General features: G+C 47.5%; 1 protein-coding gene across 1 annotated transcript; it reads right to left on the minus strand.

Annotated features, from left to right (window-relative positions):
• Positions 1-16,261: 16,261 nt before the first annotated feature.
• Positions 16,262-23,951, minus strand: Serpina11 (serpin family A member 11). Its single transcript, XM_036205653.1, has 4 exons — positions 23,306-23,951; positions 21,676-21,949; positions 18,527-18,674; positions 16,262-16,465 (listed from the first exon to the last, which is right to left on the minus strand). The coding sequence occupies exons 1-4, from the start codon at positions 23,949-23,951 to the stop codon at positions 16,262-16,264; spliced, it is 1,272 nt and encodes a 423-aa protein (XP_036061546.1).
• Between the last annotated feature and the right edge of the window lie 3,878 nt (positions 23,952-27,829).

A 27,829-nucleotide genomic window follows, 5' to 3' on the forward strand; every position in this document is an offset into this window, starting at 1 on the left:
TGTCCGTGTCGTGTGTGTGTTGTGTGTCTGTGTGTGTGTGTCTGTGTGGTGTGTGTGTGTGTGTGTGTGTTGTGAGAGAGAGAGAGAGAGAGAGAGAGAGAGAGAGAGAGAGAGAGAGAATTTTAGCTCCACAGTCCCCTCTGTGAGTCCTTTTTGTATCACAGGTGTAGGTGTGTGTGTGTGTGTGTGTGTGTGTGTGTAAGAGAGAGAGAGAGAATTTTAGCTCCACAGTCCCCTCTGTAAGTTCTTTTCATATCACAGGTGTGTGTGTGTGTGTGTGTGTGTGTGTGTGTGTGTGTGTGTGTGTGTGTGATTTCAGCTCCACAGTCCCCACTGGAGGAGACTATTGCACTTATCCACACTTTACAGACAAGAAAATGGGGAACAGAGAGGGTAATAGTTTGCCCCGATCATACACAGCCCAGTGTCCAAACTGGGGCAGCTGCTCCAGACTCCATACTCTTAACCTTGCTGACTGAGCCATTCTCCCCTCTGGGCTAGCCTCCAGGCATCTGATAGTAGTGCTGGATAGCTGGATAGCTGCTAATCTCTCTGCTCTATTGGGCAGAAGACCTTTACTCTTCCCCTGGCCAGCCTTGTTTTACAGAGGGTGAGAGGGGTTTGGGTTATCAGCATGCTAGTTTGGAGACTAAGGTGGGCAAGGGCAAGGTGGCCAGGATTCCCATGAGCCCACCAAAGCAGCCAGAGCAGGATAATAAGGGGAACTTCTGGGTACTTTGGACGTGTCTCTGCACACTGGTTCTCTGAGCCAGTCACCTCATCCTCTGGTAACTGATGCTCCAAAAGACTTAGTAATCAATGTAGGATCACAGAGAGAAACGATCGGACCTCAGACCTGTCATTTTAGCCCCAATGATTTTGTCATCTAGCCAAGCCACCTCTGACATCTATTTCAAGTCTTCTGGCTTCAGTTCTGTACATAGAGAAGGGTTTAATCCTAGAATTAAAATGTGGGGTTAAACACTAGCTCTTTTTGCAGCTGGTTCTGTGGGGTTTAGAATGTGATTTGGACCTCAGTTTTTCTTCCAATAAAATGGAACTAATACTAAGCATTGAGGGAAGGTTAGATGAGGTAGGTATAAAACACATTTAGTGAGCATAGCCATAAGGACAGGACTTACATAGTGCATGGCTGCTAACAGGCAGTGTGTGTGGAGGTGATGGGACATGCACCCGACTCAGGGGACAGGAGCCCTTATTTGGTCATGGGGGGCTCTGGCTGCTAACCAGATCTCAGGACAAGCTCCCATGTACAGAGGCTTGGGGCATTCCAGTGCCTGGCTGCTCTCTGAGCCTGGCTTGTTCCTGCCACACCCCTTTCTTCAAAGGACTTTTCTCTGTCAGTGCAAACTGGAGCTGAGGCTTAAAGAGATGAGGTCATTTGCCTGAGGCCACTGGCAGTAAGTGGCAGAGCTGGGCTCCCACAGGTTTGGAGCTCCCACAGGCCGTGGCCTGCCACAGTTGATTTCTTTTGCTGTTCTTAGCTGGAAATAGTGCAGAATGAAGCAAAGGGGAAGGCGTCACCATTCTCTGGCCTCCCAAAGGCCACTCCCAACAGCCTCTGACGTCAGAATGTCACTCCGAGTGATCTCCAGCTTATTTGCTTCTGTGACTCTATACCACTGGATCTTAAGCTTCTTCCTCCTTTCTGGTTGACCTGGGGGTCACAGGAGATCACTTATTTCAGATTAGAGAGAAAGCAGGACTCAGGACCCTGAGGTTCAAATATGCTGGGATGCAAAATGCACCTGACTGGGCATGTGAGACCAGAGTCAGGGCCTGTGATAGTTAATATCCATTGTCATCTTCATTGCCTAGAGCAGTAGTGAGGAACCAAAGGCCTCTTCCAAAGAAGATTAAAAGGAAAAAGTGAGCTGAGCTCTGGCCTTCCTCAGCCGGTTCCTCCCCCTCTGAGATGTGAACCAGCAGCCACTTTAGGCTGCTGCCACCAGCATGCCTTCCTACTATGAAGCGCCATGTCCCCTTACACTGTGATCAGAATGAACCTCTTCCCACTTAAGTTACTTCTCAACTATTTGACCTGGTCCTGACATTCCCAAATGTGGAACCTGAGCTCATTGCTGCACCAGTCAGTGGTGGGTTCTCTCCAGGCCTCAGACCCTTCTTCATCCAAGGAGGAAATCAGGGACTCATGTTAGAGACATAGAATATTCCTGACCCTAAAAGTGCCATTTAGCTAAAATAATACATCTCTTATTTGCCTGATTAAAGTTATTATTACTTTTTTTTTGGCTAGTCAAAATTAGGAGTAATGATTTCATGTGGTTGATGTTAGGCTAGAAGCTAAGTCTTAGTCTATATACATAATGCAGCTTCACCATTTCTATTTTAGTTTTTATGTATATGGGTGGGTTTTTGCCTGCACATATGTATGTGTACTGCTTGTGTGCCCAGGGCCCATGGAAGCCCCAAGAGGGCTTTGGATCCCCTGGCACTGGAATTACAGACAGCTGTAAGTCACCATGTGGGAGCTGAAAACTGAGCCAGGTCCTCTGGAAGAGCAGCTGTTGCTTTTGACTGCTGAGCCATCTCTCCAGCCCCAGCCTTACTATTTTTTTAGATGCAAATTCTCAAAGGTATTATTCCGGCAGGTCAGGTGGATCCACCTTTCTGTGTGCTGGGAAATGGATAATGTGTTTATTCACCTCTGTGCATCCCACAGCACCTGACACCGGCTCCTGCAGGAAAAAGGTATTTGTTAGAAGAGAACCAAAGTTCAGGCTGAGAGGGGAATTGTGGTGGAGCAAGGAGCGAGAGTGGGGACTTGACAGCGTTGTCTCTGTGTGGTCAAGGTCCGAAGCCTACTGATTGTGGTTGGTGGCAGGATACTTCAGATACTTCAGCCTCTGCACAGAGAAACAGGGAAGGGCTGGGGCTTAGGTGTCAGAATGTAGCAAAGGACTGAGAGGGAGCTTTTAGAAGTTCCCTTTTGGTTACAGAGTAGCAAGAAATAACTTCATAGGCTGAGAATAAAAATGGGCAGGAGGAGAGAAGATATCTTGGGAGGTTGAGGAAACAGAAGATCATAAGAAATAGTTACTTAAAAGACTAAGAAAAGAGCAAATTAGAGAAGAGGGGAATGATGTCCTGGAACCATGGAGGATGCACTTGGGATTTCAGTAATTGTGAAGTTACAGTGGGATCAATCATTAGAGCCCCGTTGTTCCCTGTCACCTGCGGGTATGAGGTGAGCACACAGAGTACTTGCTTAATTAGGGGTTGGTTGTGCCATATGATGAAAGGAGAAAGGTGCATGTTGGCTGAGGGATTCAGATGATAGGTCCCAGTCTTGAGTAAAGATGGAAGCATGACCATGGAAGTGTGTGTCTGCAGTGAAGTTCAGGGACCATCATCAGAGGGGAAGGGCAGGCACTGGAAAGATCTACTCATGTGACTATCGAAATTGCAGGTGACGAGAGGAAGGAGGTGTGTTGTGAAGTGTGACAGTAGGCAGTAGAAAAGTCCCCAGGGTCAGTAAGCAGATAAATAACACAAGTGTTAAGTTATGTGATGGGGGAAATTGAAAAACAGCTGAGATAGAAAGTCTGAACGCCCATGGGAGACCAGGCCAGGCAGGATGATTAGGGAAACCATTGATGAGGGACTGAGCCAAGGTTCATCCTGGAAGGGAAAACATGCCAGGCAGAGGGATGACGTCATGTATAAAGTTCCTGAGGCAAGGAAGAGCTCGCTCGAGGATCTACAGGATGATTCTTGTAGCTAGAAAGAAAAATCACACATGGAGAACTATCAGAAGATGTTGTTGTACAGAGCAGAGTCAGAATATCACTCTTTACTGTGGGTCCCAAGCACCACATGGACTTTTTAGACTTGAAAGAAAATCTAGTGAAACCAGGCCTCCCATGCTGATGTGGTGGTAGAGCGTGACGACATTATCTTAGAGGGGAAACCATGCCTGGACTCCAATCATCACACCCCCACAGCGATCCTCAGTGATGGGAAAGCCCTGAATTCAGGGAGAATTTATCTTCCACCCACAGTGGCTATCTAAGGGACATGTTCTCATTAATCTCCAGGATCCACTGGACCTCCACATAGGGCTGTGTTAACCGTGACCACCATCAAGACCCACCCCTGTCTCCTTTCATGTCTTCTCTTATTCATTATTGTATCTTAAAATTCGGATAAAAAACTTAAGAAATTTAGTCAAATCAGTGCCTCTGTTTTAAAATTCAACCCATATATTATTATGGCCAATGCTGTAGCTTTTACATGGGAAAACTGTGGTATTGCTAAGCCCAGTACTACTAGTCAATGATCCATTTGATTTCATTGCTTGCTTACTTTTGACTTTAAAGCAATGCCTGTCTACACCAGGTGATTCTCGGGTCAGCATGGAAGTGTTATGTTTCTCAGATGTTGACTCAACCAAGAATTAGTGGGCCCTGTGTCTTTTTGTTTCCAAAGGTGTTTTATTGCATACGTGTCAGGTATGCAGTTTCAAAAGAGTAAAAATTCACCCTTGAACATGAGACACAAAAAATAAAGTTACTCTACAGTAGGAATGATCATAAAGCCCATCTCTGCATAGGAATGATCATGAAGCCCATCTCTGCATAGGGATGATCATGAAGCTCATCTCCTTGGGTGTTGCTATTAAATTGGCCCTTCACAACTTACTTTGATGAAACTGCGTAGTTAACACAGGACTCACAAAACAGTTTTATTGGTGGTTTTTGAGTGAAGGGAGGAGACAACTGCTTGCTGTCGGTAGTAATCATATCTCAGGGAACATGACAGAACAGTGACACTTCTCATTTTATTTTGAATGATGTGTCTATGTGTGGGTATGTGCCTGTGGGTGCAGGTGCCCACAGAGGCCAGAGGCATCAGATAACCCCTAGAACTGGTCTTGAGCCACTGGCATGGATGCTGGGAAAGGTCCTGCGAGAGCAGCAAGTGTTCTCTCTCTCTCTCTCTCTCTCTCTCTCTCTCTCACACACACACACACACACACACACACACACACACACACACATTCTTCTCTCATACAATACCTCTGGACAGTAGCCCCCCTCCCTCCACTTCTCCCAGTTCCTTCCCTATCTCCCCTCTCCCACTAGTTCTGTTTCCCTTAAGCAAAGAGCAGGCCTCCCAGGGATATCAATTGAACACAGCATAACAAGATTCAATAAGATTAGGCACAAACCCTCATATCAAGGCTAAACAAGGCAACCCAGCAGTAAGAAAAGGGTCCTAAGAGGAGACAAAAGAGTCAGAAACAACCCCACTCCCACTGTTAGGAGTCCCACACAAAAACAAGCAAACAGCTACAGCATGTATGCAGAGTGCAGACTCGTGCAGGCTCTGTGATCTCTGCTTCAGTCTCTGTGACCCCCAGTGAGCCCTGCTTAACTGATTCTGTGGGCTGTGTTCTCCTGGTGTTCTCATTCCCTCTGGTTCCTACAATTCTTTTTCCCCCTCTTCCACTGGCAAGCTCTGCCTAATGTTTGGCTGGAGGTCTCTGTATCTGCTCCCATCAGCTGCTGGAAGTAATCTCTCTTTTGACAACTGGCTAGGTGCTAATCTATGAGTGTAGAGTATAGCAGAATACCATTAGGAATCATTTCATTGACACTTTTTTTGCCAGTCATGTTTGGTTCTAACCTAGGACTCTGGGCCATCCAGCTTCTGGTTCCTGGCTATCTAGGCAGTGTTGGCCATGGGGTCCTCTTGTGCTGTGGGTATCATGTTAGGCCAGTCACTGGTTGGCCACTTCCACAAGCTCTGAGCCACCATTGCCCCAGCACATCCCAGCACATCCCAGATTGAAGGTTGTGTGGCTGGGTTGGTGGCCCAGTCTTGCCTCTGGAAGCCTTCAGCAAGCACTCCTAATGGCTGAACCATCCCTCTGGCCCTAACAGTGGCATTTTGCATTCTAGAAAGAAATCAAGTATTGTATTGGCTATTCTAAATGTACCTAGACTAGGATCAAGTGGGTGGCTGAAGGACCCAGCTGGCCTTTGGGGATAGATAGCCACTGTGCATGGAAGGCTGGACCTACTGAAGAAGCCATCTGTGTAGCTGGAGGTGGAGGCTGGGTGACCTGCAGGAGCCTGTCATTGGAAAGCACACTGAGTTTGAGAAGGTGAAATCCCCACCATCTTGCCGTGTCTCTTGAGGTCTCTTTGACTGCCGAGCTTGAGTTCAAGCTGGATGGCAAAGGAAAAGGTTACACGAAAGACTCAGATCTGTTTTCTTAGAGCCAGCAATGACTGAATCTGGAGCTGAGACTATAAACTGACAATCTGTATAATTGCAGCTTGAGTCTTCAGTACCTCAAGATAAAATCTTGGATCGTTCTTTAACCCTCTCTTTCACAATTCATTCCCAGTAGAACATCTGAGTGGCTCTCCTTGCAGGAAAAGTGCAGAATATGATGACCTTTCTTCATCACTATGGTCCCCGCCACCCTCGCCTCTTGCATAGGTTATTACCTGCTTCCTGGCTTATGAGAGGGAAGCTTGGTCTTAAGAGTGTCATTGTCGACACAGTGGAATCTTTAGGAGAAAGGGCCTAATGAGAGGTTGTTAGGTTACTAAGGCCCTGCTCATGGACAGGATTAAGGTTCTTCTGGTAGGTCTGAGTTGGTTCTATAGAGGTGAACAAGCCTGGCAACTCCATGGCCTCTCTGGGTGTCTTCTTGGCAACAGGATCCCTCCTTCTTTACATGTTTCTACTCTTCTGATGCCATCTGCCAGAAGGACCTAGGACCTACAGAACCACAAGCTGAACAAACCTCTTTTCTTTATAAAGTTACCTCACCTCAGGCAGTCTACTATACTCATAGAAACAGGTTGATGGGACTGGGGAAATGGCTCATGGCTAAGAGCATTGACTGCTCTTCCAGAGGACCCAGGTTCAAGTCCCAGAGCCTACATAGCTGCTCACAACCATCTGTATCTCCAGTTCCAGGGGATCTGACACCCTCTCCAGGCCTCTGTGAGCATGTGCACCTACATGTACATTTCTGGTATACAAACATGCATGTAGCCAAAGTATCCATACACATAAAATAAAATAAATAAATCTTAAAAAAATCCACCCAATGTGAAGCATGGCAATAACTCCTACATTTAAGGTAGGTCTTCCTACCTCAATAGACTCCCTCACAGACATGCTCAGAGGTTTAGCTGTCAACACTAACATCACAGTCACCTTTGAGGAATGACCACGAGCAGCATTTGTGCTCAGGTTAGAACTGACTGTGTCCTTGTGGGTCCCTACAACTGCACAAAAGGGAAAGAGCATACCAAGGCGGGTGTTATGGGAACAGAAAGCAACATATTCCAGAGCCTGGCTGAGTAAGGATCAAGCTATCTGGATTTTCATAAACCAAAGGGAATGCCTAGAACAGGCCACATATCCACCCCAGTCACCCTTTATTGAACACTGATCTCTCTGCAGAGGGCATCTGTCTCAAGTCCCATCCCTATGTGTAAACCATCTTTCAGGCTGCCTGGATTCTTGTCCTCTCTCTGGTCAGGATCTGATCATGTGCTACTGAGGCTGAAGATCTGCCCTCACCCCCACCAAAACACACACCTGGTTTCTGCTTTTGACCTCAGAATTAATTTTGATCTTGAGATTTTTTTCCCCCAAACTCTAGCCTTCCTGGTTGCTTCAAACAAATAACCTAGCCAGTACTTAAAAGTCACTGTTTATTTGACTAGCTGTCTTTTCATTAGTGAATGCTGGCTTTGCCTCTGGGCCCCTTGCCCTGCCCAGGTAGGAGTGGGCACTTTACATTACTCAGTCCCCATTAAAGCACCTGGCCAAAGATCAAAGCTCTCTCTCTCTCTGTTGTCTTTGACCAAACCCAACCAGTGTGTGTGTGTGTGTGTGTGTGTGTGTGTGTGTGTGTGTGTGTGTGAAAGAGAGAGAGAGAGAGAGAGAGAGAGAGAGAGAGAGAGAGAGAGAGAGAGGTGAGAGAGGCACAGAGAAATAGAGACAGAGATTGGGGGGGCGTGGTGTGGTGGTGGTTTAAAGTTAAACATTTTCTGTCTTGATGTGTTTTGCCAGATGAATGCACTGTGTGTTCCTGATGCTGGAGGAGGCTAGACGAGGGTATCAGATTCCCTGGAACTGGAATTACAGATAGTTGTGAATCATCATGTGCTGGGAATCAAATCTAGGTCCTCTGGAAGAGGTGTGGTGACCTGCACAAGATTGAGCTGTCAACATCCCAGCATGTATAGTGTAGGGTACATGAGGCCCCACCCCTAGCTGAGGAGCTTTTGGCAATTCACAGCTATTGGGGGAGGGGAATCATTTTTCTCCAGGGATGTAAGCATTGTTAAGTTGCTTGAATTCCAGTAACTAGCCCCACAACCATGCGTGTTTATGCAAGCAGCTCTAGCTAAACCCAATGGAGCATATAAAAAATATGAAAGTAGGAAGAAGAGATGTGTAAAATAGAAAGAGGATAAGAGAGGAAAATGGAAAGTGAATTTGATCAACATACATGGTACACATACATGAAAATATCAAATATAAAGTATGGAATTACTCATGAGGAATGAAAAATTACCAGAGACCATGTCCACCCACATGGTCAAGCTGACATCTATGAGCTAATGCCCTGGGGTGTGAGATCCCTCACCTGATGCCCTGGGGTGGTGAGATCCTTCACAAGAGCCAGGATTGCTGTGGGCTGTTCTAGTCTAAGACAGGAGTGGTGTTGTCTGTGGGCTGTGGAAACAAGATTCAGGACTTCAAGGAATATCATCCATCTTTCTCAGACCTCTCCTCATTCCTCCCACTGCCAATCAGAGCTGTTGGGGTTGATGTAGTTCTGATTCTGTCATCAAATCCCCCTGGCTGCAGGTTCCATTTCCCAGGGACTAGAGCAGAGTGGATTCCTTTGAAAATTTGGCCATTTTTACCTTTTGCTCCGTGATAAACAAGTGTTTGTTTTTACACAAAAACCTTGCTTTTAATGCATCATCATAGAACAGACTGATGCTCTGGGATTCATTGTGAACCATAAGCTAAGTTATTTTCTGTCAGGTGTATTGTCTGTCTGTCTGTCTGAAGAGAGCCCTTGTCTTTCTGCAGAGAAGAGAGAATAGGCTAGGAGGGAAGTCTTAATCAGCTTATTCTGTGTTCTCAGTGTTGCACTGATACCTCAGTCCCAGTGGGATGGTATTAACAGAGCTGACCAGGCCATAAGGGTAGAGTTATGACCCACGTGAAAGAGGATCAGGGTGGCTTCTTGGCCTCTTGCAAGATGAGGTGACCACCAGAAGGTACCCTCCATGGGGAACAGGCCTTCTCCAGTCACCAAATCTGCTGGAGCCCGATTTGGGCCTCAGAACTATGAGTAGAGAAACATTCAGTCACAAGCACTGGCTTTTAAACCCTGATGGACAGAGGCTGGCTGCTTTAATAGATGATTGGTGCAGTGACTGAGCTGAGACACCACATGTTTGTTGTTCATGGTTCTGGGGCTGGGCAGTTTCAAGATAAAGGTGAGTGGGTGAGTGGAGCATCTCTCCTCCCTGGGGCACCGGGCACTGTTCAAATCTGTGAAAATCACCATTAGTGTTAATGACGAGTTCTCTATTGTACAGTGTCAGCACTCCTTTTGATGTCCATTTTCCTGTGCGTCAGCAGATGGGTTCGGGATGAAGCAATGTGGTTTCCTAATTGGCAGTTGTTGAGCTGGTCCTTGGTGTCCTGGATGCCTTGAGCAAAGAGTTGCCTGTCTCACAGCTAGCTGGTCAACCCTTGCATGTGTACTGACCTTCCTGAACATTCTACATAGTCCTGGAAATAGCTCTACACAAACAGAAGGAAGCTGAGTTCCCTGGCTTGCGATGGAGTAGCTCTATCTGGCTAAGGCTGGTTAAAAACACAGTTCTGTTTGGTTTCTCCCGCCCCCACCCCCCACTCCATTTAATGCTTTGTAGTCATTTTTGTCTTGGCCAGAGGAGTTTCACCATCTCTTCTGGGTTTTCTACTACTAGTGATAGGAGATAAGAGCTACGGTCCAAAAATGAACTCCCTAATGACTGCAATTGACATTCAAGAGGCAGGGCTTTGATTGGTTCAGTGAACAACTTCTCAATGATTGTGACTGCTTCTAAGAGCCAAGGCTGTGACTGGTCCAAACAGCTCATCCTGCTATGCATGCAGGCTGCTTGGACTCACTGCTGAGTATTCTGGATGACACTCCTTACTGCCCCCTACCCCTACCCCCATTGCAGCATTTGGCCTAATAAAAGACCTCTCTGCAGCGAGTGATCTTTTCTTCCTGCTTCCAGGAGTGCGGCCTGAGCTGGTAGCATGAGGAAAGAGTCTGCTGAGACTGCAAAGCAGTGGCCATGGCAGACATCCGCTGCCAGGCAGCCGAAGGCGTAACAGGACAGAGAGTGGCAGGGTCAGGAGGAAGGGAAGCTGAGTTAGAAAGTGATGGCAAGAATCGGGGGGCTGACACTGAAGAAGGGGACAAGGACTGTAAAGAGCCAGAAAAGAGACACAGCAGGTCCTGGTCACTAGAAGAAATCCAGAGAGCTGCCAAGACATCACACCCAAGATGAAACATGTCTGCTGCCTGGTACTGATACTCAAGGCCAGTGCAGGCTGTAACACTAGAGGGCGCCACTGTCCGCTGCCTCTGTTGGTCTACCATTGCCGCAAGAGGCGTGTGTTTGTATGGGGGGGGGGAGAAGGATGGGGCGGGGGGGGGGGGCGGTAAAAGCTGCCAGACTAACTGCTCGAACTTCTCCTTGCCTACTCATGATGTCTGCCTGTCAGAGCAGGGCCAAAGGACCCCAGCCAGCTAATTGGTGACCAAGGTGACTGTGGATCTGGTACCAAATGGGCTCCACCCTAGCATCCTCAACGTAGTTTGGGCAGAGGCAGAGAGCAAATTCTTCCGTCCCTTCTTGTATGGGCACCAGCTTATCTCCAGGCTCCATCCTCATGATCTAATCACCCCCCCTCCCAAGGCCCTACCTCCTGAGGTCATTATGCATGGTCATTTTTTACTTTGCTGGTAGGGCCTAATAAATATTCACTCCCCAACAAGGGCGGAGGAGCCATCTTCCTGACCTGTCAGATTCAAGTTTTCTTCATGAAACCTTGGCTGTGAAGCCCCAGCCTCCATTAATACCCTGAGGCAACCCTGTGCTGTGCTGTCAGCACACTCCAGCCTGAGGTCCTGATCAGCTAGAGGCTCTGGGCAGGCCTTCCCCTCCAGTGTTGGGGCCGCTTGGTGTGTCTCCAGTGCTCCAGAGCGATCTCATCCTGCTCGCTTGGTCCCAGCAGTTGAAACCTGCTGCTTTGATGGAACTTGTGGCCCTCCAGCCACAGGAAATGTCATTCTTCCTCTTTGCTCTCCCCAACTTCCTGTGTGCCCGTCGTATAGTAGGAATCTTACAGGTCTTATTAATAAGATCAAACCCGAGGCCAGTTATTGGGGTGAATGCTGGAAGATCAGAGACACAGAACAAGCCACAGCTTCCTCACCTCGCCAGTTCCTCAGCTGGTTTTGTTTCCTCAGACTGCAAGCTTCTGAGTCCTTATCCAGAATGGGTCTCAGCTGAACTGTGCTGCTCCAAAGCCTTAAAGCTTAACCAGCCAAATGCTTCTAGTTTCTGGTCTTCACTCCTTATATAATCTTTCTCTTTCTGTCCCCACTCCCTAGGATTAAAGGCTCGATTTCTGGGATTAAAGACGTGTGTCACCAAGCCTGGCTGTTTCTAATGTGGCCTTGAACTCAGAGATCCAGAGGTATTTCTGTCTCTGAAATGCTAGGATTAAAGGCGTGTGCTACCACTGCATATCTTCATGTTTAATATTGTGGCCATCCTGCTCTCTGACCCCAGATGATTTTATTTTGGGGAACACAATAGCACCAGCACACCATCGGCCTAGGATCTGTCTAGGTTTGGAGTGCACAGTGTCTCTTTAAGCTCCCCCCATCCTCAGGAATCCTTGACACAGCCTCCTCCAGGCCTTGCTCCTTCCCCTTTCCTCCTTGCTTCCGTCTCCTTCCACTGATCTGTGCTTGTCCACGCCTAGTCCCTGATTGCCACTGCAACATCTATAGTGAGGTAGCATGGCCAGGACAGGCTTGCTAGCACGCACAGCCTGCTGGGAACTTCCTTGTGCCAGACAAAAGCAGGCATGACCTCTGCCATCCACAGCTGCAATGGCTTAGTGACCCATCACACCGTAATGCACTTCGTTCCACCGTAGTCATTCCGAGTATTTGCTATATCTAAGCTGCTAGAGGGGCAGAAATAATGATATGGATGTCTCTCCTCCCCAGAGGTCAGAGACTCAGTTATGAGAAGTCACCAGTCACAGCACAAACTCATAACAACACATCGCTGCTGTAAGTGCTATGGGAAGCAGTGTTCTCAGAGTTCAGCGCATGTGACATGTTGTGTGGGCTCAGCAGAGACATTCTTTTGAATAAGACACAGACTACACAGGTGCTCTGAAACCCACAGGCTAATAATGGAAGATGATAACACAGCAGAGAGAGTCGTGAAGAATGCATTTGAAGATCGCAGGCTTCTATCCCAGAGTTCTTTTCTCTTCCAGCTGTGGGGCACCTCTGCAGAGTAGCTGCTATGCCTTTGAGACACTGCTCTCTTGTCTCTTTCTTGAAGTGGTTTCCATAGGGTCAAAATTTGAAGAATGCAGCTGGGTGGAGGCACAGTAACATGGAAATGGTTCTAGAAAGACTCTAAGTCAACATATCACAAGATCCTTGCAGTGTCTGTTTATTGGCTTTAATACTTACAGCAGCCAAGTAGCAGAATCAGCTTAGGTACCTGTCTACAGACAACCAGACACACGGAATGGAGTTTTATTCAGTACTAAAGAACAGTGAAATTATGTCATTGGCTGGAAAATGGGTGCAACTGGAGATGGATATTTTAAGTGAAAAAAGAAAAACCAGACTCAGAAAGACAAATATATTAAATATATTTTCTCTCATTTGTGGGCCCTAGGATTCTTATGGATACATGAAATTATATATATTTTAAATCACATATGTAATAAAAGCAGAAGGAAAGGGTGGGGAGAGACTAGTGGGAGACTAAGGAGAAAAGGTAGGAGGGCTAAATGTGGTCAGTGCACTTGAAGTGCTTAAAATAATGTCTATATTAAACTCAATACTATGTACAGTGAATATACGTCAGTGAAGAAAAACATCTAGGGGAAACAATGCCAAGAAGTACAACAGAATTATGCCCGAAGTGGCATAGCACCGGTCACATGACCATTGCTGCAAAGGAGGTCTTCCATGGGTTAGCTTTTTTTAATCTGTCTTCTCCCTCCCTGTCACCATCAGGACGATGCTGTGTCCTTGTTTCCCTAGGGCCATGAGCCCTCCTCTGTCACAAGAGCCCCCTCCTGCTCGCCTTCCTCAGTGAAGACTCTTGTCATCCAGAGTGCAGATGTCATCCTCATCAGGGTCTGAGGGGGTTTGTCCCCCCCTCCCGCCCCGGGAAGACCCCAAAGGGTGTGTCGGTGTTCAGACACTAGTGGGTGTGCTAACCCCCTCACTAGGAAGACATGGGATAAAGCATGCTGAAGTTCTACTGCTTATCTTTAACCCTCCTGTACAAACAGTAGAGGCAAGATCCGAAATGTCCAAACGTCATTATTCCTCAAAGATTGACAGGAACTAACTCTCTGAAAGCACTGCCTTCGACTGCCCATAGAGCCCTCTGGAGACTCTCCAGGCTTTTAGTGGCTTTGGAGCCTCTCCCAACCCCCAGTGACCTTCACAGGAGCTGCCCTTTCATGTGGAAAACAGCCTTGTCTGGAGGGAGACATCAGTGACTGCTGGGGGAACACAGCTGGGTTTGTATATTCTCTGCTGAGGCTGCAAAGTGTTTCTGGGCATTTCTGGGCTTTGCTTCTCAGGGGAGGCAGTGGTGTCTGGGAAACGCCCTTACTTCTGCACAGGGGTTATTACTCCCTCTGGTTACTGACTTTATTTTCTGCCCCGACAAGGGGGCCAGCCTGTCCTTTAGCCCCATGTGACTTTCATTCTGATGCTAAACACTAAAGAGTGTTGACCATGCGGCTCCTCTCTACGCCTCTGTGAAAACATAAGACAACTTACTAAGTTGAATAGTGAATAAGAAGAATAAATGTTTTAGTATAAGTATGGCCCAAATATTTCAGGGGGAATACTTACATAAAAAAGTTATTTTACTCAGCTTTACTGAGACAGTCTGTATCGTATTTGGGGACTCTACCCTCTTACATGGAATACTAGGGGTTCACCAACTAGACGGCTAGATTGGGGATGTCAATGACCCTCTATAACCAGCAGGGGGCAGTATGAGTCTTTGATGATGGGCAAGTAGGTGAGGGATTGACATCTCCCACTCCAAATAGATTCGACTTTTTCACAGGGATTGCCTAAGATCATCCTGCATATCAGATGTTTACATATGATTTGTAACAGTAGCAAAATTGTAGTTAGGAAGTAGCAACAAAAATAATTTTATGGTTGGGGGTCACCACAACATGAGGAACTGTATTAAAGGGTCACAGCATGAGGAAGGTTGAGAACCACTGCTCTAGATGAAAGGTGTGCACTAAAAGGTAGTTGGGAATTCCTCTTATCTGAGACATTTCAATTACTTTGAGAAACACCTTTCCCCTCAAATATGAAGTGTACCAGCAATATTGCCCACTAATCTTACTGCAGACAAAATGGAAGTCAAGGCACTTCCCAGCTCAGGCTACTCAGATATCCTTTAATGCTCACTAACCCAAGCCTTTTACTGGTGTGCACTCTGCCTGTCCAGAGCTGAACTGAAGACTGGGTTTAGGATGTTTGTCTGACAGGGCAGACCCAGAGGCTAAAATGCCAGTGTTGAGCTTCCAGGTTTGCCATGTCTCAACACATAGTAGCTGGGAAGTGGAGCCAGCCCTGGATGTCCATCAACAGATGGCTGGCTGGCAAAGGTGTGGTGCATATCCCACAGAGTTCTGTGCAGCTGTGAGGGAAAATTAAACCATGGCTTTTGCAGAAAAATGCACAGAACTGGAAGTTCATTACTGTATTAAGAGAACTCTATCTAGACTTAACATACAAATGCCATGTTTCCCTTACACACAGAGCCTAGATTTAAAATTACACACATGCCTATGTATATCTGAATATATATGTATGAATATAGCCCCCGAGTTCATCCCATTGATGGAGATTTTGCCCTACATCCCACCCCCATCCTCCTGGCCTTATTTAGACTTGGGGCAACCCTTGCCTCTGAGGCTCTTTTCCTGCCCCTTTAATTCAACCTCTCATGCTGTTAGACTGATGATGAGATTGGCCTGTTCTTGCACCCCTTTGCTTCATGCACACAATTGGAAGCCCCTTTCCTAGATCTGGCTTCCCCTCCAGGTGACACTGCAGGAGACATCATTTGGCTTAAGCCCAGGCTGGCTGCTGGGAAGACAGAAGTTTGCTCATTCTCTGTGTGTCTTTGGTGTCTTTTCCTGTGTCCCTGACCCTCAGGCCACTCAGTGAATATGTGCAATGGGAGCGGTGGATTTGAAAAGATCACAGAGTGGGTGACTAGAAGCTGCTCTGGATTGCCTTCCTGAAAGCACAGCTCACGGGACTTCACACAGCCCAACTAGATTTATTGGAACTGCAGCAAGGGGTGTTGAGGAACATTACTTTAACAATGTAGAGAGTTGTATTTGTTTATGCTGCACTTGTTTACCGACGTAAAGATGTGTTGCTTTGCCTGCCTAAGGCATCTGATTGGTCTAGTAGAAAGCTGAAGAGCCAATAGCTAGGCAGTAGAGGGATAGGCGTGGCTGGTGGGCAGAGAGAATAAATTAGGAGGAGGAATCTAGGCTGGGGGAGAAGAGAGAAGAGAATGAGAAAGAAGGAGAGGGAGATGTCCAGGGTCATCCAGGCAGACATGGAGTAAGCAGAGAAATAGGACATACAGAATGAGAGAAAGGTAAAACAAAATAAACAAAAACAAAAACAAAAAAAACCCTGAGGCAAAACGTAGATGAAGAGAAACAGGTTAATTTAAGATACAAGAGCTAGTGGGTCAAGCGTAAGATAAGGCTGAGCATTCATAACTAATATTAAGTTTCTGTGCCTTTATTTGGGAGCTGGTTGGTGGCCCAAAAGGAAGCCTGCTCCACAGGGTCCTGCAGTGCAGGCTGGGTAGCTTTCCTGTGGCCCCCAGCACAGTTACACAGCAACTGGATTGACCACTTTTCCCAGGAAGAGCAGACTCTGGGTGGTCACCTCCCAGAGAAGGAGCAGGAAGGGCCTGTTGAAATGGGCCTGTGGGGCCGACGTCATGTTCAGGGACAGTGGCTGGGAAAGGAGGCCAGAGGCAGCTGCAGCCTCAGTTCCCTTCTCATTCATGTCCACTACAGCCTTGTGTGACACCTAGGAGAGAAGACACACAGAGTCAGCACTGTCAGGGCAGAGGCCACCTTCCCCTCCGCAACCCTTGGACAATGGCATAGAGCCTGTTCGGGCCCCTCAGGTCTAGCCTGCCTAAGAAACAACCCCGATTTCTAGGTGTCACTGCCCTGCCTCTGCACTGACTCTGCCTCCTTAGGCCAAGGACCCTGACAGGAGGCAGCCTCGGCCCAGATGAGGAGCTAGGTAGAGTCAAGCCCAGCAGGAATGCAGCACACAGGCTTCTTTAGCTTTACCTACTGTCTCTAAACTTCCTCTTCTCATCTTAAAAATGGCTTGTGGCCAACAGCAGGCTCTAAATGAGTAGGTTGGAACAGAGCCCCACGCTACCCACTAAGCACAGAACTTTGAAAGTCTCATTTTTATATAACTTCCTAGCAAGAAAGGACTCAGACATCCAAAGAAGTTGGGAAAGTAGCCTTGATGAGTTCTTTTATCTCCAAAAGGGCCTGGGAAAGATAACTGAGGCATGCAAGGCTGCTGTGTGAAGTTCTCTGAAGTCTTTCATGTTCTTTTTGTCCACCACCCCACACCACAGGGGTTCACATGCACATCCTCATACATATACACATTCCCACGCACTTCCAGGCATACCTTATTCATGTATGCACAGAAACAAGATCACACCCCTGCTGCCTTGACTGTGCACTGAGTTCTCAGCCAGTCCCTTCTAAATACGAGACAGAGTCCATTCCTTGCAAGGTCCTAACAAAGACTCTGATGGCAATGAACACCTCTAACCTAAACAGAAGAGCCAAGCTAAAGCTCCGGGAAGGGCTTTGGACACCTTCCCTCCTGGGGAGGGTCACCCTTTCTGTTTGAGGGCTACAAATTCTTGCCCATTCCATGTGACTTGCAGTGTCTCCTATCAGGAGAGGACCCATCCCCTTCCTGTTGCGTGAATAGGAGACTTGCTTTAGTCAGTGGCCGTGAGTAGCTGTTACAGGCCTGTGGAGGATGGAGGATGGAGGATGGAGGATGGAGGATGGAGGAAGGAGGAGGATGTGAGAGGAACCACTGCATATTTCTCTTATCTTCCTTTTCTTCTCAGAGAGTGGGATTTTTCCCTTAACTTTAACTTCCATCCCAGGAAGAAGTCACAGGAAACAGCTCTGCAGCCAGGGCTCCACAGTGAGCTGCTTCCAGATATACTACCCGCTAGACATGGGCCGAGCAAAGCAGCTGCCCTCTTTAGCAGACTGTTTGTGCATGCCTACAAGTGTCCACCACAGTTGGGCTTGTTGACTGTCAACATTCCCTCACAGAAGGAGAGAATAGAGATGAGTCCTCAGCCTCTCTCATTGGAGAGTCTCAGCCATTTGTACACAATTCTGCTCTATTTGCATGTGGCTCAGCATGTTGGGAAGAGTCTGTGGCTGGGGAGGTTGATTGAAGAAGGGCTCTATCTGCTTTGAGGGAAGATTTTCCAGTAGGAGATGACTTGGGGTCACCCATTCTCCCACCAGTAACCCCTCACCCATGCCCTGTATGTAAGCCTAATGAACTCAATGACTCCCCAGGATGAACTTGGATGGAATTGTACTTTGGTTTGTTATAAGACCTGGTGAAAAATGGGTAGACATTGTTTACATATCCTCTGAAAGGGATCCTCACAATAAGCCTCTGATGTGGTAATGCGTTGGGATATAGGGGATGCTTGTTACTGAGGTGATGTTGACCACTTCACCTCATGTTCATGCTGTATTGCTTTCTATAGCTATAACAAAGATGGAGAGCTCCTGGTGTCTGAAGGGTAAATATTTGGAATAAAAGGATGCTACACCTAATCTGGTGTAATTCTAGCTCTGCGGATGACTTCAAATGATTACGATTCCACTTAGAACCCTACATTCCTGCCTGACTAGTGTAGATCTAGGAAAGGGGAGATGAAAATGGAGTTGTCCATGAAGAGAATCTGTGTGTTGAAAAGTCAGTCTAGGAAAAAGACTGAAGACCTTGGTTTTCCAATGTACTTCGTGTGGGAGAGAAACATTGCTCCTCCCCAGTCCACACTCCCCGCCTTACCCTGGAGACAGTTTTGTTGAGTTGCCCCATGATTCCTGATAGGTCAACTTCCATGCCAAACATGTTGCCAAGACCAATGAGGGGAAGGATCTCTTCCAGGTTGTAGGTTGCCGAAATTGAAAACCTTGGCAGATGCAAATCCAACAGACTAGAGAGAGAATCAGAGAAAAGGTGCCATTCTGCTGTGTGTTGCAGCCTGGGCCTTGAGAAAGAGCAGGGTACCCCAGCTTGTGGGATTATCAATTTTCATGTGATGTGATTTGCTGTGGTAGACTACTCCATTACCACATCCACCCACATCTCCTTCTACATAAACCTCACGGTGACTCCTGGCTGGATCTGAGAAGTTTCCTGGCAGAGAAGTCTGTCTCCATCATCTTCTCCATGTTTGTGGAGAGCTTTCTAGATGCCAGACATTAGCCAGGTTTCCCAAGGCTCCACTGATTGAATGAACGCAATACCAGGTAGAGTAAATACCATCTGCATTTCTCTCCTCCACATCTGATTCATCTACAGGTGCTCCAGGCTCAGTTTCCCAACTATACCTTAAATCAGTTTACTGGCACTGCCCCAGTACAAGCCACCACCACCTTCCTCCACCTGCCTGAGCTTTTCTGGGAAATGGCATAGAGATACCCACCCCTAGAGCTGCTGTAAGCATCTAGAGCAGTGATTCTCAACTTGTGGGTCTTGACCCCTTTGGCAAATCTCTATCTCCAAAAAATATTTATATTATAATTCATAAAAGTAGCAACATTACAGTTATGAAGTAGGGACAAAAATGATTTTATGGTTGGGGGTCATCACAACATGAGGAACTGTATTAAAGGGTTGCAGTGTTAGGAAGGTTGAGAACCACTGGTCTAGAGAGAGGGCTCAGGAGTCCTGACCCCAAAGACGGAATCTCCCATCCTTACCATCTGATTGCCATGTTCTGTGGGGTGAGTGCAGAAATACCTTTTAACTTAGAGTAAATCTATCCTTTTTGATGACTTTATTATGCTTTTTACTTATTTATCTGCTGATTGCCAGGGTTCTGTAAAATTGGCTGGCTAATAACCAGTCCTCTTGGGAACATCTCACTTATAAAGAACTCAGTTTAGATTGCTGTTGTCATTGTCAGCCCATTGTGTGTGGTGCCATCCCTGGGCTGGTGGTCCTGGGTTCTATAAGAAAGCAGGCTGAGCAAGCAGGAGAAGCAAGCCAGTAAGCAGCACTTTTCTATGGCCTCTGCATCAGCTTTTGCTTCCAGGATCCTGCCCTGTTTGAGTTCCTGTTTTGACTTCCTTGATGATGAACTATGATGTAGAAGTGTAAGCCAAATCAACCCCTTCCTCCCTAAGTTGTTTTTGGTCATAGTGTTTCATCACAATAATTGTAACCCCGACTAAGACACCATTCCTGAGAGAAAAATCTACTAGTCTGGAAGATTTCGTGATCCTTCTTCCTGCAGTGAGGGATAGAAGCAACTCATCTTGGAGGAGCCAAGACTATACAGTTGGAAGCATGAACTGACGGGAGCTTTACAGATTCAGTAACTATTTAACCCTGGCGTTTCCTCTTGACTACATCTTTCTTGTTCATTCACCCATTCATTGCTGCTTTAATCTCTGCCCAAATACAAGGCATTCTTTCTCTCCTAGTGACACTGCAGCGTGATGGGGTGCCGAGAGAGGAAAAGCTGTGGCTATGAAGCAAGACTGGGGCCCATCAGGTTGTGCTGGGTTAAAAATGGTACCCCCCAAGACCTGGGGCTGCTCTGGCCAATAGGCTATGATGGAAATAATAGTGCTCTTGGGTGTGTCTTTAAAGAGTGATGGCTTTTGAGTTCCATCCTCTTGTACACTTCCTCTTGGAATCCTGAGCAGCCACATAGCCATGTCAGTTATACTGAGCTGCTTTCTGAATCCAGCCTGGTGTGGATAGAAAGTAGCCTGATTTTCCCTAATCCCTTCTCCAGCCAACCCAGCCCAGGCCCCAGAAACACAAATGAAGGAACCTCCTGGGCCTGTGTCTCTGCTGCCACCTGACCCCAGTGGATGAGAACGGCCTAGTTGAGCCCGTTCAGTGAGGAGAACCAAGAGTGGCAACTTGGTTCTTTAAACTGTTTTGTTTGGACTAGCTTGTTTTGCAGAAAGATAACTAGAAAACTCACAACCAGATTTCATTCCAGACCACCCCATAAAGGCAGATTCCCCCCAAGAAAGGATTAGATGAGGGAAGTTAGATAAAGCTAAAATTGGAGTTGGAAAACTAGAAATCAATTGTAAGGAAGATGGCAGGGGCTAGGTTAGGGGTTGTGGGAGGGGGAACCTCCCTTCCTCCCTCCCTTCCTTCCTTCCTTCCTTCCCTCCTTCCTTCCTCCCTCCCTTCCTTCCTTCCCTTGCTTCTTCCTTCCCTCCTTTCTTCTCTTCTTTCCTTCATCTCTTCCTTCTCTTCTTCCTTTCTCTTTCTTTTTTCCTGTATTGAATCCAGAGCTTTATGCATGTTAGACAATAGTCTATACCAGACCTATGCACCCAGTCTATCCATCTCTGTTTTATTGTTTGTAAATCTTGAGACAAAGTCTCACTAAATTGCTCTTGAACTCATTCTATAACTCACACAGGCCTTGAATGTGTGATCCACCTGCCTCAGCCTCCCAAGTACCTGGGGTTATAGGTCTCACCACCAGATCTGACTTTGCTGGTCTTGATTTCTCTAATTTCTTTTAAAATGTTTTGATTGAAAAGGAAAACAGTGTTTGTAAACATACGCACTGCTCTGTGGGCATCACGGTCATCTTTAATAATTGTTCTTATCTTATTTTGGGGGGGCAGACTTAGCTACTTTATGGCGTTAAATTATTATAAAACAGAGGGAAGTAAGGGAAATGAGATTGGGCCAGAAGGAGGGATAATGAAGACAGCCCAGAGAGCACTTACATTCTAGGACCAGCCTAAGTACTCAGGTACTGTCTCCATTCATGCCCACTTCCACGCAGCAGGCACCATGCCCTTGCTTTAATACTCAAGGAAATCTGATGCCCCAAAATGCGGGGAAACCACTATGAAGTCGGGAGTGAGATGCTGAGGCAAATCCAGTAGATGGATTTTGGGGCTGGAGCTGATCAGACTTGCCTCAACTCTTGAGTAAGGACAGACACTCACCTGGGCAGGAACCGCTGGCCCCACCTTCTCAGCGTCTCAGGCTGGAGGGCAGCTTCTACCTGCTGCATCTTCCCCGGGTCAGGGAGGACCAGCAGCAGCAGGGCCGTGCCGCTGTACTTGATCTGAAGGACAGTGCACGATGCCTCCTGGTCGTACAGGAACCTGTGCATTTCCTTCTGCCGCATCATGGGGATGCGGAGCGCTGTCCTCTGGTCCAGGTAGAAGCTCTCCTGCTTCCGGGTCTGGTAGCGATCAAAGGGATGCTTCCACTTGGCTGAGGGTACAAGTGAACAAGTGGTCAAGACAGCAATTCAGGGAGATCTCCACAAGGCCATGTGGGGTGGTGACATCCGCTGGAGTGTGTCAGAAGTAGCAGGGCCCAAAGCCAGGAGGGACTTATGTCACTAGGGTCAGAGCTCAGTGACCCAGGCTTACGCCACACTGCGAGAATTTACCTACAAAGCAGACACAGGGTGCCTTCCTTGTATAAAGCCTGATTTCTCTCTTTTTAGAAAGATTTATTTTTATTTTATGTGTATGAGTATTTGCCTACCTGTATGTCTAGACACCATGTATGTGCAGTGCCCAAGGAGACCAGAAGAGGGCGCCAGATCTCCTTGGACATGGAGTTAACAATTGTAAGCGGTGCTAAACAATTGAATCAAGGTTCTTCCCAAAAGCAGCCAGTGGTCCTAACCATTGACCCACCTCTCCAGCCTCCAAAGAACTACCTCTTAAGACGTAAGTCATCTGAAATGAGTAAGGAGAGTGCATTCTTAGTAACATAGTGGGCGTGAATTAAGTGATGCACCCTGATTTCCAGAGCCATGACTGGTGTGAGCTGGGATTGGCAGCCTGATTCTGACAGCACAGCTCAGGTTATGTGGGAGTGCAAAGTCAGTCATTTGACCAGGTGGCTCAGCATCTGCAAAGAGCTTCAAGCTGGGGATGGTGGCCCACATATGGCATGTCAGCACTCGGGAAGCTGAGGCAAGAGGATCACTTACTCATGGAACCGTCTCCTTGGCCCTCCATTTATTCATTCACTCATTCTTTCTTTCATTTATTCATTTGATGCAAGGTCTCTATGTAATCGAGGCTGATGTCTAATGGGAATGTTCTGAGCTGGGTGGTGGTGGCATACGCCTTTAATCCCAGCACTCGGGAGGCAGGGCCAGGCAGATCTCTATGAGTTCTAGGCCAGCCTGGGCTACAGAGTGAGTTCCAGGAAAGGCGCAAAGCTACACAGAGAAACCCTGTCTCTGAAAACAACAACAACAACAACAATAACAACAACAACAACAACAACAACAACAACAACAACAACAACAAAAAACTAATAGGAATTTTCCTGCCTCAGCCTCCCAAAGGCTGGGATTGCAGGAATGTGCCACCACGCTGAACTAGATGTCCCTTTTCTGGGAAGTCACGTCTTAGCCCAGGCCAGGGTCTATGTTGAGAGTTCTATGATGCATGCTTGCTCCATTCCTCTGAATTATACACTCCCTTTCCTTCCTTCTAAGGAAAGGGAAGGGAACTATTTTATCCATGAGCAGCAGGCTCCTGGCCAGCCACTGCAAACAGAATGGTTACTTCAGAGAGGGCAACAGTTCTGTCAGAGAAGTCTCACCTTTGAAGAAGATGTAGTTCAAGAGAACCATGAGGGTATCATGGCCAAACTCGGGGAGACAGCCCACCACCTGCCCGTAGGTCTGCTTCCTAACCAGGTCGTTGATCTGCTGCCCTGTGGCAGCTGCATCCGTGAAGTTGGCCGAAAAAGCCAGCGCTCCATACAGCTCCTTGGCACTGTCCAGAAAGCGCTGCTGAGGCTTCAGCTGCCTGTCTAAGAACAGGGAATGTCCTACTTTCAGTTCCAGTTTGGGGCTGGGCAGGTCAAGGGTGTGCAGGAGGCTCTGGAAGCCCTGGTGGATGTCAGCTGCTGGCGTCTCTGTAAGGTTGAAGCCCAGGCTCTCCAGAATCTGAGCCTGGGTGTCAGCAGGTGCCCCAAGAGAGAGAAGAGCCACAATGCTAGAGAGGCTCACAGGGGAGAAGAGAATGTTTCCGGGGACTTCCTTTGCTAGCTGCTTGTATAGATGCAAAGCAAAATTAGTGATGGTGGGTGTGACCTTGCGATAGGCGGGTGCTGGCTCCGGGAGCTGGTGGCTGGCTTGTTGAGGTACCCCCAGACTCTTCTCTTCATGGGCAGAAAATGGTTGACAATGAACAGGGAGCAGGACCTCAGCTACCAGCAGCCACAGCCACACTGGTCCCATCATCTGAAAAGAAGATGGGGAACACATTTAGTTTTCTTGGTAGACAACACCATCACCCCGAGAGCTTACAATGAAGCTACCACCCATGCCTATTCCCTCTCTGCCCTGCAGAGAAGAAAGGAAAAGGGAGGCAACTGGGACTCCAGCTGGGAAATAGATCCTGCAATCCAGCCTTCTTCCTGCCTCCCTCCTTTCCTCCTTCCTTCCTTCTCTCCTTCCTTCATCCCTTCCCCCTTCCTCCCATCTCCTTCCCTCCCTTCCTCTTCTTCCTTCTCTTCTCATCTTTCCATCTTTATTCCTTATTTCTTCCCCTCCTTTTATCCTTCCTTCCTTCTTTCTTTCTTGTCTCCCCCTCCTCCTTCCATTTTATTTTTTTCTGGATTCTTCTGGACCCAGGTTTTTTTTTTTTTTTAAATCATATATAATGTCCAAGGCTCCATCAGCTCTAAAGGTGTGTTAGGCACTGAATATATCATGGAGAAAATAAATGAACACAATTCCAGGATTCACAGAGTTTAGGGCAGTGGTTCTTTTTTTTGGGGGGGGGGGTTGAGACAAGGTTTCTCTGTGTAGCTTTGAGCCTTTTCTGGAACTCACTTGGTAGCCCAGGCTGGCCTCAAACTCACAGAGATCTGCCTGGCTCTGCCTCCCGAATGCTGGGATTAAAGGCGTGAGCCACCACCGCGCGGCTATGGGCAGTGGTTCTTAATCTACCTAATGCTGCAACTCTTTAGTACAATTTCTTATGTTGTGATGACCTCACACCATAAAATTTGTTGCTATTTTGTAAGTGTAATTTTGCTACTATTATTATTTGTAATGTAAATATCTGATATGTGACCCTAAGGAGTCATGGCCCACAGGTTGAGAATCACTGGTTTAGGGTGTAGTTGAGGCTATCCAGCGTTGGGCTAGGCAGATGCTTATGTGACACTCATTAGAGACGAAGAGGATGCTATGCAGCAAATGTTCCATAGGAACACGAGTAATGCTGAGCCCTTTGGGTGTGGTTATGAGATAGTGCAGTCAGTTGCAAGGAAGAAGATGGTGTACAATGCCTCCTTTAGGCCCCAAGGAGAGAGGCACTATAGCCTTGAGACCTTACATTAGCTTAGATCAACCATTAACCACACAGAGATGAGGGAAGCCTCTGAGGGAGGATAAAGTAACAGGACTTACAGCTTCTGAGGGGAGAGCTGAAAGAGAGATGTGCTGTTTCCATATCTCCACATCCCTGCTGCCTGGAAACCATCTACACTGTGTGCAGCCATAAAAACATCCATGTGCCTGGATGCAGAGGTACCATCTACACTGTGTGCAGTGACAGAAACATCCATGTGCCTGGATGCAGGGGTACCATCTACACTGTGCAGCCACAGAAACATCCATGTGCATGGATGCAGGTGTACCATCTACATTGTGTGCAGTGACAGAAACATCCATGTGCATGGATGCAGGTGTACCATCTACACTGTGTGCAGTGACAGAAACATTCATGTGCATGGATGCAGGGGTACCATCTACACTGTGTGCAGTGACAGAAACATCCATGTGCATGGATGCAGGTGTACCATCTACACTGTGTGCAGTGACAGAAACATTCATGTGCATGGATGCAGGGGTACCATCTACACTGTGTGCAGTGACAGAAACATTCATGTGCATGGATGCAGGGGTACCATCTACACTGTGTGCAGTGACAGAAACATCCATGTGCATGGATGCAGGGGCTTTGGAAAGATCTGTCACAGATTGATTTGTGCCTGCCCCCATTCAAATGCCTATTTCCCAACCCTAAGACCTCATAGTGCTGCTTTACCTAGAAATGGAATCCTTGGCTGAGCAGTGGTGGCATGTGCCTCTAGCCCCAGCACATGGGTGGCAGAGGCAGATGGATCTCTGTGAGTTTGAGGACAATCTGGTCTACAGAATGAGTTCCAGGACACCCAGGGCTATGCAGAGAGACCCTGTCTCAAAAGAAAGAAAGAAAGAAACAGAGAACGAGAGGAGAGAGAAAAGGGAAGGAAAAAAGGAAGAAAGGAAAAAGAAGAAAAAGAAATGGAGTCCTTACAGATATAATTAATAAGATATAATTAATAAGTCATTAAACTGGGTATTTAACCCCATATGACTAGTGTCCTTGAAAGAGGAGGGCTGTGGATTCTGAGAAGCCCCACGGAGGATATTGGGGAAGATGAATGCAGAGATGAGACAATGCTGCAAACCACAAAATGCTGAAGGTCACAGGGAGGGAGGGGCCTGGGATGGGTTCTCCAGTACAGCCCCAGAAGGGCACACCCATTGCCTTGACTGTGGTCCTGGAAGGCTGGTTTCCAAAAGTGCAAGGCAAAAATGTCTGTTTAAACCCCTCCTCCTGTGTGCAGAGGCAGCCCCCTGCAGGCAAGTGCCAAAGGTCTTCTGCTCTAGTTTAAATTGTGAGACACGCCAGAACAGCCTTTGGTCACCTCCACAGGGTTCAAAGAGAGGCAGGATCTGGAAGAGCCTTGGCTTGAGCGCAGCGGGTGGGGAGCCTGCTGTGTAGACAAAGCTAGGCTCACCCAACTGTGCACCCACTTCCTTCTTTTCCCTTGCAGGTGTCTCCCACCCCCACAGCCCTGCAAGGACATAGCGCCCCCCCCCCCCCCCCAGTCTGGATTCCTCTGGACCCTGATATCCTCCTGTGGTCCTCCAAACAAGACCTTCCACTTTATTAATCACACAGCCAGTAGCTACAAGCTGATCCTTGGCTCTAGGACAAATCCTGAAAGCATCTGCATTGTGATCAACACCTTCTGTAGGATTTGCCCATGTGATGGCCTTTGGCTCAGTGTCAACTGCTTGAGTGATGAGTGGGAGAGCCTAGGACTGCAGGTGGAATACTGCTCCTGGCACTCAGAATGCCCGCCAAATTACAAGAGCCATCTGCTCTCCCAAGGTGAGTGCTATGTGGAAACACGCGGTGGACATATCCTAAAGTCTCATTCTCCTGCCAGCACCAGCTCCAGGGACAGAATAAGGGAAGGTCTGTGTGCTTGGGATGTTCCTTAGATAGAAAAACTGGAAGATGTAAAATAATTAAATAGTTGGTCTGTCCCTGATAAAGTAAGGGCAGAAACTGAGGGAGCCATTGAACTCAGCACCTTTCCCTACCCTCCTGCATCCCAAGCTGACTCTCAGAAGTGTGTGTTTCCCAAGGAAGACTGAACCGTAGCCAAGGCTACCATAGCCTGGGCTACCATAGCCTGGGCTCTGCAGTTACTCATTGTGGGATACCGCCTCTGCATTTTGGGGCCTCTTTTTGCAAAATTCAAATGGCAATGCCCCCCTTTCATGATTTATGACATCTGACATGCAAAATACCAGCGCAGGGAAAAGACACTGCAGGAGATTGTCTCCCACGGATACCAAGGCTGGGTGCAGCTGGAATCGAATGCACCTAACTCCATTCCCAGACAGGTTCTCAGAGAAAATTCAGAACACTGTGCCTGAATTAGAAACTGTTTCGAACTGTTTGCTGAAGTGCTGGGTATACTGGGCACATTGCATCACTGGTCTGCAGACAGAGGTGTTTACATATGTGTGGGGAGGGTGTGCGTGGGGGTGGCATCCCAGGTCTCTTCAGTGCCTGGAAGAGGAGACATTACTGTTGTTTCCCAGCTGAGACTCAAACATCTGGAAGCTACTGAAATGCCAGCAGTCATGGTCCTGCTCAAAGACTGTGGCAGCTTGCTCTCTTTTGTTTAAGTTAATGCTCCTGACACCCTCCAGTCACAAAGACTCTTAACCCAGTTGTGCAGATGGAGAAACTGAGGCTTAGAGTTGGCAAGGCTCCAACCTGGGTTTCTGTGCATGGACTTGTTGCCATAACCGAGTTCTTAGTA

This window comes from Onychomys torridus, chromosome 14 (genome assembly GCF_903995425.1).
Source record: "Onychomys torridus chromosome 14, mOncTor1.1, whole genome shotgun sequence".
NCBI lineage: Eukaryota > Metazoa > Chordata > Mammalia > Rodentia > Cricetidae > Onychomys > Onychomys torridus.

Coding starts and splice junctions, on each gene's coding strand:
- Serpina11 (XM_036205653.1), bottom strand. CDS start 23,951: ATGATGGGACCAGTGTGGCTGTGGCTGCTGGTAGCTGAGGTCCTGCTC. Junction 21,950..23,305: donor GAACTACATCTTCTTCAAAG/GTGAGACTTCTC, acceptor TTGTACCCTCAG/CCAAGTGGAAGCATCCCTTT. Junction 16,466..18,526: donor TCAACAAAACTGTCTCCAGG/GTAAGGCGGGGA, acceptor CTTCTCTCCTAG/GTGTCACACAAGGCTGTAGT.